The sequence below is a fragment of the Delphinus delphis genome, chromosome 5 (assembly GCF_949987515.2).
Source record: "Delphinus delphis chromosome 5, mDelDel1.2, whole genome shotgun sequence".
Lineage (NCBI taxonomy): Eukaryota > Metazoa > Chordata > Mammalia > Artiodactyla > Delphinidae > Delphinus > Delphinus delphis.
In genome coordinates this window covers 17,478,290-17,494,433 of record NC_082687.1, presented here as the reverse complement: position 1 = coordinate 17,494,433, position 16,144 = coordinate 17,478,290, and the positions used below count along the sequence as shown (strand labels likewise).

General features: G+C 42.0%; 1 protein-coding gene across 1 annotated transcript in view; it reads right to left on the bottom strand.

Moving 5' to 3' along the window:
• Window positions 1-178: 178 nt before the first annotated feature.
• The window catches only part of METAP1 (methionyl aminopeptidase 1), a 60,343-nt gene continuing 44,377 nt past the window's right edge, over window positions 179-16,144 (bottom strand). Inside the window, exons 8-11 of the mRNA XM_060012010.1 lie at window positions 15,037-15,168; window positions 11,360-11,503; window positions 6,370-6,435; window positions 179-2,829 (exon numbers count right to left, since the gene is read on the bottom strand). Coding sequence (XP_059867993.1) covers window positions 2,666-2,829; window positions 6,370-6,435; window positions 11,360-11,503; window positions 15,037-15,168 — 506 coding nt within the window. The 3' untranslated portion in view covers window positions 179-2,665. The remainder of the gene's footprint in view (window positions 2,830-6,369; window positions 6,436-11,359; window positions 11,504-15,036; window positions 15,169-16,144) is intronic.

Below are 16,144 nucleotides of genomic sequence, written 5' to 3'. Positions count from 1 at the left end.
TAACTATGAATAATCAATTCCTTGGGTGTGACAGGAGTATTATGATTGTGTAGGAAATGTTCTTATGTTTTAAGAGAGACACACTGCAACAGTAGCAGGTGAAGTACGACAATGCCATTTCTCTCAAAAGAAAAATGCTTTTTATATAGAGAGATGTGACGCAATAACAATTGCTGAATACAGGGAAAGGATATGTGGTTATTTCACTGTACCATCAACTTTTCTGTAAATTTGAAATTTTCAAAATTAGAAGTTGGAAGTAAAAAAAAGAAAAAACGGGGGAGGGGGTAGGACAGAAATAGCTTACAGATACCAGGAGGGTGCATTTGGGGGCTTTAGCAAACTGGAGCATCCCACTCTCAAATTTAACCAAACTCAATGAAGAGCCAGAAGTGGTGACAGGACAAACTGAGGAATCAAGCTAAGATGGCAAATTCCTAAACACCCTCTTCCTGTTAATTTAGACATGTGGATGGCAAGTAATATAAAGGTGTTGGTGAACGGGTTCTAATGTACCTTTATACATTTTACCAGCAAAAGACATAAAATGAAAATAAAAGGCAAACACCTTTCCCTTCTACATTGTAATTCCAAGGGGGATGAAGGACTGTCAGGGGAAAAAAAGGATTATTTTAAAGTTAATACAAAAAATAAAAAGCTAACACACTGACATTTTTGAGAAGTTGGCAGAATGATGAAACTACCCTAGATGTTTTCTCATCTAAACCTACTAAACAAACATTTGTAATCAGACATATACAATTAGACTAGAGGACATATTGTTTTAAAATCTCCCAAACCGAGAAAAGCACCATCACCAGTGTGGTGTTTATCTTTTAACAGCAACAAAAAAAAACTACCCACCAAGACTTTTTTTCTTTGAGCTTAATTTCTAATAGTAGACACTGAGTAAGCCCACACTGTTAATTCCACTATCAGTACATAAGATGCTGCCTTACATATGCAGCAGTCGCCACCTTAAACTATCTCAGAAATATGGTTGCATTTCAAATACTGCTGGTAGACTGCTGAACTAAACACAGTACTGGAATTTGTATATAGACATTCAACTTAAAAAAGTATTTTTACTCAAATTTTATTTTAGATTATGAAATTAGCCTCCCCATTCCCACCACTTCCTTCTGAAATCCCCAACAAATACAGCAAAGTTAACAACTACATGGTGGGATAGTCATTCAAACTTTTTAATCTCCCTTTACACATTATATTAACATTCATATTGCAAGGCATTCCATTCACAAATATTACAGTTTGATAAAAAACTTCACACACATACCAGATTCAGCCACTTTACTAAATCATTAAAATAATAAAAGTAATGAAAACATTATAATTCCTTTAAAGCAATAAAGGTCTGAGGCACTCTGGGAAAGATGTTCTCATACAAATGTAACATGTCAGTGGTATCGAATTATCTTAGAATAAACTTACCAGATACCTAGTAATCAAGTACTCTCTAATGACAATGACCTTGATCTGATATGTCGTCACTGGATGCACTCCCATTTGGACTGAACTACTGAAAGGAACACAGATGTTGGGCAGCTGAGGTCATTTCTAATGAGGTTCCCAACTATGTAAAGGAGAATTGTGGTAGCACACCAAGGACAGCTGCATCCCTGCAAGGCAACAGTCCAATTTCAAAGAAGTTCCTTTCTCATCCCCACCAGGTTTATTAAACATTAGCATTTCCAGACTCTGCTCACTGCTGGAGAGATTTCAGAACTGTCTTTCCCCATCAACCCCCACAGTGCAGCCTCCACCCTTCTCTGAATATCTCCAAGGTATGCCTTTGAAATAAGAGAGAAGGGAGCGTTTTTCCTACCATTATGACCAAACAGAGGTCTGAAATAGCAACTATTACAAAAATCCCATTCTCTGCAACAGCCAGCTTCCGCTTGGAGCGTGGCTATTTTTGCCATAAACTAGATTTTTTAAAACCTGATCATCTTTTTCCAAGGTGAATTTTGCCATAGCCATTCATGCACACAGAGTCCACACTGGAAAGTCTCACTGACCGAGTGCTTCCTTACACACAATTACGAGGGTAAATTAGCAGGGGAGGAGGGAGGCTAATTCCCAGCTGGGAATTAAATCACTGCAAATGACGGGTCCATTTACGACAGCATAGAACCCTGTCAGAATCAACACAAACCCCAGGTCACATAGTGTTTGGTAATTACATATATGGAATTTAAAATGTATACGTATATATTTCCATACATATATAATTAAAAAAAAAATCGGGAGCAAAATATGTTGCTAAAGTTTCAGGGATTCTCATCTCCAACATTCACCTGGAAAGCAGGTGGCTCTGAAGGCCCGGTTGTGGCAGTGATAAAAGCAACTAGAAGCAGGTTTAAGTAAAAGTGCTCAAAGGGCAAATGAGAAAACAGGGGCGCAGAGATTTTTTTGTGTGGGGAGAGGGGAGCATTGAAAGGAGTTGAGAAAGCTTCCTTTATTCTTCTTGGCTTTTTCAGACCCAAGACAAGTTCTTGAGGACACACATCAAATGCTGTAGTCCTTCCTTATCTATAGTCGAAACAAAACAAGTTATAAAAAATGTCCTCTTCCATCCTGTACTCTCAATAAAACACCGAGTACAGCCAGAAGGTATCACTGAGATGTGCCATCTCGGGAGAAATTAAAATTGGGACATGAAGTGAGGCCGCGCGCTATCGAGTCGCCGGGTTAGGATTTCGCAGCCAGTGTCCGTGACCAGCAGGGTGTGCTCGAACTGGGCAGACCGTTTCCCATCTCTCGTCACTGCTGTCCAGCCATCCGGCCAGGTTTCATCCTGCCATCCGCCTTAAACAAACAAACACCAGTTCTTAATTCTATCACTCAGCTTGTTTTCTTAATAAACTCCCTAGGCAAGTGTACTGGCCTGTACTCCAAATCCTTGGATATCTCAGAAAACTAATTTTAAAATTCACTATTAAGATTCCTATCTACACTTCAACTGTTTAAGCTAAAGCCTTTTCTATTTCATTTTGGTCTTTAGTCCAACAAAGTAATAACAGTGTTTAAATTTTAAAACTTCACATTTTGTATACTTCCCAAATATTAAATCAAGGTGGTATTTCCAACATAAAGGCACTCAGTTTCATTTTCAGAAACGTAACTGATAACCACTCATCACAGAACTACAAGTAAGAAACTGAATTAATGAATTTAGCTCTCTCCTGGTATAACTTTGGAATCTGACTGAACTATAGCCGATGTATATTGTGAAGGAAATAGAGTAACTTCTTATACTTTTATTATAGCATTTAATTCCTGATATAATTTTTAAATGGCAGGCACAAAGATGGTGAGAACAGATTATACTCTGAAATTTTTATAGGCCACACCCCTGTAACCAGAAAGAGGGCAGAGAAAAAGAGAGACTGGTGAGAAAATTTTTAAATTATTGGGAGTTCCCTGGTGGTTAGGATTCCAGGCTTTCACTGCTGTGGCCCAGGTTCAATCCCTGGTCGAGGAACTGAGATCCTGCAAGCTGTGCAATGCGGCCAAAAAAAAAAAAATTATGATGAGGGAGAATGGGTTAGAGAGAGGGTTAGAAAGGAAACGAAGGGACAATGAAAAGAGCTGGGAGACAACACAGGAAAAAGAGAATGGGGGGAGGAGTAGGGCAGGGGAGGAGAGGCAACAGTGGAATGACAAAGTTCTGCAATTCCAGATACTACTATAAAAATGTGTTTACAGAGACTTTCTTATCTCCAAATTAGATGTAAAAAAAAAAAATCAATATTCTTCATTCTGAGTAATCTTTTTTGCCTTGGGGGTGGGGGGCCCACACTTCACAGCTTGTAGGACCTTAGTTCCCTGACCAGGGATGGAACCCAGGCCCACGGCAGTGAAAGCGCCGAGTCCTAACCACTGGACCGCCAGGGAATTCCCATTTTGAGTAATCTTTACCAAAGATTAGGTCTTACTGCCTCAGACACATCCCAGAGTACAAAGTCTGCAGTGAAGTAACCTACTTTTGCAATATTAAACCCCAGTCTAAAAAGAAAATATGAGGTAGCTTAAAGAAAGTTAACTCATGCTTTGTCAACCATCTAAAGATGAGTAAACAGGTATTTCTCAATGTAACGAATGATCTTTTCACAAACGGATTTAAGACATAATACACTGGGGGTTTTTTATAATTTTTTTTTTTAATTTATTTATTTTGGGGCTGCGTTGGGTCTTCGTCGCTGTGCGCGGGCTTTCTCTAGTTGCGGCGAGCGGGGGCTACTCTTCGTTGTGGTGCGCAGGCTTCTCATTGCGGTGGCTTCTCTTGTTGCGGAGCATGGGCCCTAGAGCACACGGGCTTCAGTAGATGCAGCGCGCGGCCTCAGTAGTTGTGGTGCGTGGGCTTAGTTGCTCCACAGCATGTGGGATCTTCCCAGAGCAGTGCTCAAACCCGTGTCCCCTGCATTGGCAGGCGGATTCTCAACCACTGCACCACCAGGGAAGCCCGACATAAATACATCTTTAATTTTATTGTCATCTGCTAAAACAGATCCTTTACTAATGTCAAGTTAAATATATTAGACTACTATTCTAAGGAAATTCAAATTCTTCTTTGGATTAGAGACCTTCCACTAAGCAGCTGGGATTTAACCTAGCTGAGTTACACTGAGGTATATTTGTTATAATCTGACGATTGTCTGAACCAGCTCAACACTGTGTTATTTGCTTACTCCCGGAAATACCACTTCATGTCTCACCAGCTAAGTGCCAGTTAATGGAAATAGGTATGTAACCAAAATGACACTTTCCTCTCACTGTCTTGCCTTTCTCTGCTAATATACTCAATGCTCTTGCAATGGGTTACATATGATCATTATTCTTATTCCAGGGAATGACAAAACAATACCTTACATTTGTACAGCCCTTTAAGGTACTTTGTGTTAATACAAATCATCTCACTTAATTCTTACAACAGCCCTGGGGATTCAGCAGGATAAAGATTGTAACTTCCATTTTACAGAAAAGGGAACAAAGGACCAGGTTAAGAAGGTAGCCTCTAAAACAACCTCCAATGCTCCTCTCCCCTTGAGTGTGGGCTGGATTTAGTGACTCAGTTCTAAGGAAGAAAATCTGGTAGAAGTGATGGGATATCACTCCGAAGATTAGGTTATAAAAAAGACTGGAAGGATCCCAAGGGGACGCATCCTTTAACACAGGGACCAGGACACAAGAGCCCTACTACTGTTGCCCCACTCTGCATCCCCCAATCCCAGCGAAGAACTGGCAGAAAGCAAAGGTGAAGGCCTCATGAAGGAGGCCCCAGTTATTATGGACAGCCTCAGTGGGGGGCCCCAATCATGACACCAACCATCACTGCCATGTGCCTGTCACAGTGACCAACAGCGAGGACACAGAACTGCCAGTGCTGAGCGTGTCTATGCTGTGCTTTTTCCACAGCAGTTGTATGACACCACCTGACGATATGAGGGCAGACCCTCAAGCGGCAGAATGGCTCATGAGTTTAGAGTCCCACAGATTCTGCCACATAACTAGCTAAGTGACTTTGGGCAAGTTACTTAACCTCTTCAAAAATCAGTTCGCTCCCCTGTATAATGGGGATAGCACCTACCTCATAAGTTGTGGAGAATTAAATTATATAACTCTGCCGTAAAACGAATAGCTCGGACTTCCCTGGTGGCGCAGTGGTTAAGAATCCGCCTGCCAATGCAGGGGACATGGGTTCGAGCCCTGGTCCAGGAAGATCCCACGTGCCGCGGAGCAACTAAGCCCGTGTGCCACAACTACTGAGCCTGCACTCTAGAGCCTGTGAGCCACAACTACTGAGGCTGCGTGCCACAACTACTGAAGCCCGCGCGCCTAGGGCCCGTGCTCTGCAACAAGAGAAGCCACCACAACGAGAAGCCCACTCACCGCAACGAAGACCCAATGCAGCCAAAAAATAAATAAATAAAAATTAATTAATTAATTTGAAAAACAAAAAGACAAAAAAAACACCAAATAGCTCTAGCTTCTTTTTTCCTCCTCCTCCTCACCCCCACCAAGACAAGCAAGAACTTCTGCACAGGCTTGATGGAGGCGCCTAGTTATTACCATGCTCCCTTTGACAGGACCTTTATGAAAAGGGACCAGGATTCAAGCACTTCAGCATCTACGGACAGCAGGCAAATTACCGTGCAGAAGGTATTGCTTTCTTGCCAACCCTTACAATTTTCAGTTCTCTAACATGATACTGAATCAAGTTAGAGATAGGACGGGGAGTGGAAATGAAGCAAAAAGAAAGTAGAGCAGACTACTAATCTGATCATGAGTAACCAAAAGTAAACAAAAATTCAATTAAAGAATGTTACAGCATCCCTTTTTTCTCACCTTCACAAATCATTGGCTCAATTGTAAATACGTGGCCGGCCTTCATCACTCCAACTGCTTTATTTTCTGAAATTAAAGAAAAAAATCTCAGAACACAGCAAAAAAACCTACAGCATATTGTTAAGCAGCTCCCTGGGAAAAGTACGCAACTTATATTCCCATGAGTGATTCTTAAATTAATGACTTTCTCCTCTCCTGATTCCCCTTTCTTAAAGCAGATCATTCAACAAACAGGGATTTTACTGAAAACCACCTACTCTGGGGCAGATACTGTCCTAGGCATATTTCATTTTCTTTACGTCTTCTCTAGGAAAATACAGAGATGCCCTAGGCTGGATCTCAGATGTGGTTATCGCTTCTATAAAAGGAAAAGTGCCCCCCATTTATGTTATAGCAGGGTTAGAATTGCAACCATGCAACCCAGCAAAGCGCCACACTCATGGAGGTACGACACTTTAAAGAAGAAGACATTTCGAATTCCACCAGAAGCCTCCTACCTCTTGGGTGCGTGTAGGGGTGTGGATGCGGGTAGAGATGGGGGCACAGCCCAGAGAAACAACTGCACCATTTTTTAAAAGTTTTGTAAATTGTCTTATCTTCGGAGGGGGACAAAGCCCCGCACACTAACCTACTTTTCTTTAATGCTGGCACGATTATTCCTTTCTATTGGAAACAAAAATTCCATTTCTCCCTCCAAAGACTTTTTGTCCAAGTTCACCAATTACAAAAGTATTTTTCAGGATCATTGTGAGAAACTCAACTATCAGTGCCCAGGCGTGCCATCTTCCCAAGAAGGCCAAAAATTTTAAACGGGATAGGCCTTTTTAGACAATCTCAGACGAAAATGGAGAACCAGTTTAAAGTTCAAACTGTCAATAAAAACCAAAAACTGATAAGAGCATCGGTAAACAGGTGACTGCACTTGCGCTGCCGGACCACCAGGTGGCGAAAGCACCGGCTTTCAGGGGTTTTCTGCGTAAGGCTGCGGTTCTTCCGGAGGGCAACCCATGTGTCGACAGAGGCCGACCCTGCTCAAGCTGCTCTGTCTAGGTACGGTCTAACCTCACCCGCACGTTTACACTCCTGCACGCCCTTCCTTGTGAATAGCTATCACGCTGCTTTCCGCTATCTTAGGTATTGCCAAAATACACTTATTCTACAGATTCCAAATCAGGAGTTTCTAAATTATTATAAAACTCTGAGGGGCAAAAATAATCTTTACTTTTTATTTCTAATTTCATGAACTTTCTCTCCAAATGACATGCAATTTACTACATATATAGACTTGGTCATATTCCTTTGGGGATATCAAACAGAAAATGTCAAAGAGAGTCAGTGTGGTGTCATGGAAAGAAAAAAGGATAAAGGAATTGATAGCTGTGCTGTCCAGTAAGGCAGCAACTGGGTGCATGAAGATCGGCACTTAAAAAACGGCAAGTCAGAAAGTGCATGTAAAAATATGCCGATTTCAAAGACAAAAAAACTGCATGTAATATATCGCAATTTTTTTACACTGATTAAATGTTGAAATGCTAATATTTTTAATGTAATGGATTAAATAAAATATAAAATTAACTCCATCTGTCTCTCTTTACTTTTTCAATATGACCACTAGAAATCTTAATATTACATATGTGCCTCACATACACTGGACAGCGCAATACAGAGAATCCAAGTTCCACTCCTGTTTCTGCCATTGATTCATTGTTGTAGAAGTTACAACTTGCAGCTAACCTTGACTCATGGTTTCAGCTTCTCAACAAGGCTCAAACATACATCGCCTAGCGACTACACTATAGCAGATACTACTGCTGAGTGCTTTTACAAAAGTGTGCACCCGCTCTACCGTCTGCCTCCCAGAATTACCGTGATATATATTCTAAAGATAGGGTAGCATCACGTTTACTTTCGAACCATAATGACAAAGAAGCACACTACACTCTCATCTAACGAGGACTTCTCTTACACGGAAGGAGGTGGAGGGAAGTCACACAACCATTTCCTGGTTCCGTGCTCCGGTGCTTAGGAATATGAAGTCACAAGCCAAAGCAGGGATCGTTTACATTTCAAAAGGCCTCTGCAGTAGAGACTCTCAGCAGCTTCCTTTAACACGTCCCTAAAGGGACCACACATATTTTGTTTTATCTAAACCCGATTAACACTTGACTTTTCAAAAACATATCAGTTGGATGAAATGAAGTATACCTGGGTCCTTGTTTCTTTTTTCAGAATTTTTATTTCTAATTAAAGAGTTTAACATGAAACTCAAGCGCCATCTCTTGTGTATGGGTGGTATGGTATTTTGCTGACACCATCATCACTGACCTGTATCTCCGTCTCCCATAAATTCTATTTCCTTCAAAAAAAATCTCTCTTTATGACATATGCACACTACTGTGTATTGATATAAAATCGATAATTCCTGAGAGCCTACTGAATAGCACAGGGAACTCTACTCAATACTCTGTAATGGCCTATATGGGAAAAGAATCTAAAAAAGAGTGGATATATGTATATGTATAACTGATTCACTTTGCTGTACAGCAGAAACACAACAATGTAAATCAACTCAACTCCTATAAAAATTAATAGACATAGACAGATAGACAAAAAGTCTCTATCTAGTCCATACCTAAACCTAAGTTTGTTACCTCTGCAAGCAAGGGTGCTTTTTTCATTCCCTCCCTTGCACACTCTTGTTCCACACACAAAACACACACACGTACACGTGTGGCACACGCCAGTGTCATCAGAATAGCTACTTCCATTCTGTTAAAGGCAATGCACATCAGGTGATCACAGGGCTTACCAGGAAGGAATGAAGTTGGCTACCTATTTTCTATTGCTAGCTTTTATTTCAAGCACAATTCCAGCTGAAATAAGAAGGACTATGTGGTCTGCTAATAAATGCTTATTGATTTATGTCAAATGCTGTGCCTTAAGTGCCTTCTCTAGCTCCTCCTGTTGAGACGTTTCTCACTCATTTCCCTTTCTCTTCACAACTACTGACGTCTTAGATTTTACCTCACATCTGGATTACGACAACTGCATCAGGCTGAGAAGCCTGGCTAACTCACACCGGCAATCCATTCTAGACACCACTGCTAACTTTTCTTCCCCAAATGGCAATTTCACCTTGCCATTCTTCTGCCAAAAAATGTTCTACAAATCCCTAAAAGGAAGTCAACTATCCTCGATCTGGCACTGCCCATTTCTAGTCCTTAACACATAATTCTCAGCCCAAGCTTATCTTGTCTCTGTTCAGTCTCAACTTGAAGCACCTATTCATGCTTCCCCACCGCCTGGAATGCCCTTCCTCATCCCTCCAGCAAACCAAAATCTCAATCTTTATTTCTCCCACAAGACCCAGCGCCAAACTGCTTCAGTACTTCCTAGGCAGCACGGGAAAGACTGACTCTAGAAAGCCAGACAGAACCTAGGTACCAATCCTACACCTGACGTTTATTTACTAGTTTGTGTGGACTTGAATAAATACACCACTTCCCTAAACGCAGAATCTGCTTTTTAAAAACAGGGCTGAGGGCTTCCCTGGTGGCGCAGTGGTTGAGAGTCCGCCTGCCAATGCAGGGGATGCGGGTTCGTACCCCGGTCCGGGAAGATCCCACATGCTGTGGAGCGGCTGGGCCCGTGAGCCATGGCCGCTGAGCCTGCGCGTCTGGAGCCTGTGCTCCGCAGCGGGAGGGGCCACAACAGTGAGAGGCCCACGCACCGCAAAATAAAAAAAAATTTTTTTTAAAAATTAAAAAAAATAGGGCTAAGAAATTATTCATAGAGTTGTGATGATCAAATGAGATAATGTATAGCATCACCATCATCATTATCATCACTCTAAAAGTTAACATGCATTATCTCACTTAATCCTACTAACAGTTCTAGGGTAGGTACCATTCCCTGCTATTGCGCATATGAGGAAAAACGTAAGCACAAGGAGGTACATGAAAGTGTCTACATAGCAATGGCTCCTACATATTTGTTAAATTCCTCCTTAGGTCACTTACTGTGGACGGCTTTCCTTTCTAGCACTAAATAACAGACTCACCCCTGCATGTCTTAACTCTCCAAGAGAAAGGTTTCTGTAAGACATTAATCGCCCAAAACTTCCTTTGTTAATCTATCAGACAGCACTCAATTTGAGAAAAGGTACTTTTTTTTTTTTTTTTTTTTTTTTGCAGTACACGGGCCTCTCACTGTTGTGGCCTCTCCCGCCGCGGAGCACAGGCTCTGGACGCGCAGGCTCAGCGGCCATGGCTCACAGGCCCAGCCGCTTTGCGGCATGTGGGATCTTTCCGGACCGGGGCATGAACCCGTGTCCCCTGCATCGGCAGGCGGACTCTCAACCACTGCGACACCACGGAAGCCCGAGAAAAGGTACTTTGTCGATTCCCCTCTATACCAACAAAGAATACAGTAGCTGACATGTACTGAGGACTCAAATCAAACCCAGCTGAACCAATTTCATTTAAGGAATCAGAATACATGTGGCAGAGAGTACTGGCTGTTCACCAAAATTACTAGTGTCCTTGTCTTCCCGAGCACTCAGCTGGATTACATTTCCCCACCTCCCTTGCAGTTAGTGTAGCCATGTGACTGAATTCCTGCCAATGAAAAGTAAATGTAAGTGATTTATGCCAAGTCCAGGCTGGCCCATTAAAACCTCCCAAGCATACCCCTCCATGCTTCTCCCCTCATCCCCAATATCTGTACGACTAGGAGGGGAACCCCCAAAGTGATCTTGAAAGCTATAGGTTGAAAGTGACAAGAGCCTGGGTCAGAGAGTAACTGTCCCACCCCACACCCCCAGAGTGACCAAACACATATGCTGTGGACTGTTATGTGCCTTGTGTTTACATTCTGGGGGGTCTGTTTATAACAGCTAATAGATTACTTTAATAAATACAAAATAGTAGGTCCTGTTAAATGTTTGAATATTTGTTAGTTAGCAAATACCAAATCTTTGGACAGTACTTACTGGCATAGTGGGGTACATTGGGGGCCGTATGAAAAAGCTTGTGGATTCCATGCCCACAATAGCTTCGAACAACTGAAAATCCATTTGCTTGGGCATGCTTCTGAATAATGTTTCCCAATTCTCTGTATCGAACACCAGGTTTCACTGAAAGGAAAAGAGAAGACTCATGACAAAGAGAAAGAAAAACTAATAATTACTGAGCAATCACTGTCTATGCCAGGAACCTTTCTGAAGGCTTTACACACCTACATTCCGAGACTTTCAAGATGAGGAAACCGAAGCACAAAGAGGCTATACTGCCAGGAAACGGCAAAGCTGAGATCCAAGCCAGCAGCACCTGCGTTTCCTCCTTTTTTGCAGAAGAAGAGGGCGTGTGCAGCAGTAAGGGGTTGGGAGAGGCACCGCTTGCTCTCTGAATAAACAAGAGAATGGAACACACACTTCTCTTCCTCGCCTTCCCTAAGGTCAGTGTGCTTTCCATTAAAGCGAGCAGAAGAGATAAGAGAAGAAAGAGCATCAGGAGAAAAAGGAATGTCCAAAAAGGAACTTGACTTGTCCTCAGTTTTAGTCTGGTCAATTTCTCAAAGAATTACTTCCCCTGGGCTTCTTTATACCCATAAAAGTGGTTCTCAAATTATGCATAGTTGCCTCTGCAGAAGGTCTTAAGAGTAGGATGTAGAAAGGTACTTCTCACTGTATACTTCCAGCCCCGTTTAATTTTTATGACTTTTACCACTGTTTAAATAAAAACCCAAAGAAGCGGTTCTTATTGCTGCTACAGCTCTCCTAGCATGGAGACTCCTAGGGAACGCGCCCACGGTTCTGGGGGTCCTCCCACGCCCTACAGTCCCCTACTGTGCCTCTCTCATCTCCAACCTGAGGCGCAGGCACAACACATCCTCTCCCATCAATCAAATTTCCAGGTGAACGGCTCAAGGCATCATTTTCATAACATTTACTTGCTCTTAACCACATCTTCCAGCTTGACTTTTTTTTGGGGGGGGGGGTGGGAGGTTAATGATTTTTGAGGAACATGCTGACTTGCATAATGATTTTCTTGCATTTCCATCCAAGCCGTCCTATCAGCCCCAGTCAGCAGGGAGGAAAGGAAAATTTTAACCATGGTGCACAACACACAAGAAACTGTTCAACAACAAGGACGGAGGGTGAGAGAGGAGACTTCTCCCCTAATTCTCAAGCCAGAGGGAATTCTGGTCCCAGGGAAGTACACTTCATAATATCTGGAGACGTTTCTGGTTGTCACAACAAGGAGTGGTGGTGCAAACGGCCTCTGGTGGGTAGAGACCAGGAATGCTGCTAAGCATCCTACAGTACACAGGACAGGCTCCCACAGCAAAGGATTATCAGACTCAAAGTGCCATGAGCATGCAGACTGAGAAGCCCTATTCTAGAAGGCTAATTTCATAGCTGGTCAAGCTCTCTAGTGCTCTGCACCAGGGTGGGCAGCCAAATTATTGGAAAACAAGAGGCAGGAATGATACATACAAAAGTGTTAATAGCACTTTCCAGAGATGAAGCAACTTCTATTCTTTCCTGTCTACTGTTAATGAAGACTTTGGTTTCTTGTAGGTTCTTAGCAACTTTTATTCCTGTGTCACTGTAAAACAACATTCCAGCTGTCTGGTTATTTCAATCAACTCACAGAGAAGCAAAAGGGACATAGACATTGAACACAGAAACCCTAAAAATGATTTAAAACTAAAGCTTCCAAAATGAGAAACTAAATATTAAAGTCCTCATCTCACAATACCACAGAGAATATCAAAGTTTTTAAGTATAATCAACAGTGAAAAATAAGGAAAAGAATATCTCACATATTGATATATAAAAATAATCACATGCTTTCATTTTTCATTCCTCTGACTTCATTAAATTAGTAAAAATTGCATCATATCCTATATTTTTGCCTAAGAACCCTGTCCTGTCCAATACATTGTTGATGATATATCAGATTTATTTAACAGGGGGTAGGGGGTGGATAATACACTGAACAATAAGGTTGAAATGCTGTGGATTTTAACTGAAAAGTTATTTGCCCTCAAACTGTCCTTTGTAATAGTCTGTTAACATTTGCAACAAGACTCTCCTTCTCTTTCCTCACAAGATATGGCATAAATTTTAAAAAACCTGGATGAACTGTTGTATGTGAGAAAAATCCCACAGAAATACACCTCTACCCGAAGATATTATTCACTGCAATAGCAAGATATATGGAAAACACCAAAATCCAGTAGGGGAACAGTTGTAGAAATTTTTATACTGTGGAATATAATATATAGCCATTAAAAGAATGGAGATCTATGCATACAGGTACGTACGTATTTTAATATGGAAAGACCTCTAAGATATTACTAGTTGAAAAGTACCAAATTATAGAATACCGCAAATCTTATGATTCCGTTTAACCTAACTAAACACATACATACAGTTATGTGTGTTTCTATGTGTGTACTAACATACTGCAGAGAAAAAAACCTAAATGTTAAAAGTGGACACCTCTGGGGACTTCCCTGGTGGTGCAGAGGTTAAGAATCCACCTGCCAATGCAGGGGACACGTGTTCGAGGCCTGGTCCGGGAAGATCCCACATGACGCAGAGCAACTAAGCCCGTGCGCCACAACTACTGAGCCTGCGCTCTACAGCCCGCAAGCCACAAGTACTGAGCCCATGTGCCTAGAGCCCGTGCTCCACAACAGGAGAAGCCACCACAATGAGAAGCTCGCGCACTGCAACGAAGAGTAGGCCCCGCTCGCCGCAGCTAGAGAAAGCCTGCGCGCAGCAACAAAGACCCAACGCAGCCAAAACTAAGTAAATTTATTAAAAGAAAGTGGACACCTCTGGAGAAGAGAGATTAAAAAACAAAAAAGGAGAGGCAAGCGTAAAGGAAGATCACTCATTTTTCTCTTATAATCTAACACACTCTTTCCCAAAATAATTAAAAAGTAGAAGAAAAGTTGCACTGAAGAACTATCCACAAGTCAGAAAGAGAAGAACAAATACTGTATGTTAACACATATATATGGAATCTAAAAAAAATGGTTCTGATGAACCTAGGAGCAGGACAGGAATAAAGACGAAGACATAGAGAATGGACTTGAGGAAACAGGGAGGGGGAAAGCGAACCTGGGATGAAGTAAGAGAGTAGCATTGACATATAAACACTACCAAATGTAAAATAACTAGCTAGTGGGAAGCAGCTGCATAGCACAGGGAGATCAGCTCGGTGTTTTGTGACCACCTAGAGGGGTGGGATAGGGAGGGTGGGAGGGAGACGCAAGAGGGAGGAGATAGGGGGATATATGTATATGTATAGCTGATTCACCTTGTTTTACAACAGAAACTAACACAACATTGTAAAGAAATTATATTCCAATAAAGACGTTAAAAAAAAAAAGTATCCACGCATTCCTCCTCATTTATCAGCCAGAGAAAAGGAAGATAAATCATAGAAGAGTCAAAGGAATAAGCAATAGTCCGGTCCATCCTCATCAAGGGATTCCCAAATCATCCTTAAACCTACTACTGCCAAACCCAAAGCTAACTCAGGGAGGGTAGAGGCACAGCTGGGAGGGATAAGGCATGCACAGTATAGTGACAGGTCACTCAAGGCCCACACCACACAGTAGCTCCAGCGGGTGCCCAGCACTGAGCCTGACCTGCATCAATGGCTTGCATCAGGCACTCATACGTGGTCTGAACCAGTTTCCGAGCTCCCTCATCCACGTCTCCAACAAAAAACGTCTCATTCAGGTCCCCATGATAACCATTGCGATAAAGAGTGATGTCCACTGCAAAAGAATGTGCAAACATAAAGACCACACTTGTTTTTTATCTCAAAATTGAAGTTAACTTTCTCCAACATGACAGAATCAAGCAGCTTAATGAGAGAGATAACTTCTGCATTCACAAGTGACACCAATGAATACACACTTAATGCCCAAGAGACACTTCTTGTCTGTAATGCAACTGAACTCACTGTGGAAAACAGGTCCGTGGTCTCGCAGCACAAGCCAGACAGTGGGCTTTAATACTCTTACAGCAGTCGTTAGATCGTTTACGTCAGAAGAAAAATGTAACCCCGGATATATTCATGCAAGATCAATGACCCAAGTTAAGAACATTAAATGAAGGACTTTGCCACGTTTTGACATTAAACAGGAAATACTGCTTTCATTAGTTATCTTTAATGACTTTTTCCTCGTCCTAGTGAATCAATAAATAGAAACATTTACACTATTCTACACTTATTTTTCAAAGACTCATTTGCCTTTCACTGATTTGTGACTATTCCCACGTTTAAAAATACAGATTACCACTACACCACTAAACTCCACTAAATGTATCCTACGGAGCACATTAAATGAGTATTCTTAAACCATAAATTTTCAGTCCACTTAAAATATCACAATATAGGTGTGTTGGCTCTAGCACAACACTCACGTTCCTGAAAAACCTCACACATTATGTGTGTAATAAAAATAATAAGGCTTATATATGAAAAACAGCATTGGGCAGACCCCTCAAAACTTATGGAACTTTATAAACAGATACTCTAACTGAAGCAAAAACAATTCATATAAAAACAGTGTCAGGGCTTCCCTGGTGGTGCAGTGGTTGAGAGTCCTCCTGCCGATGCAGGGGGACACGGGTTCGTGCCCCGGTCCGGGAGGATCCCACATGCCGCGGAGCGGCTGGGCCCGTGAGCCATGGCCGCTGGGCCTGCGCGTCCGGAGCCTGTGCTCCGCAACGGGAGAGGCCACAACA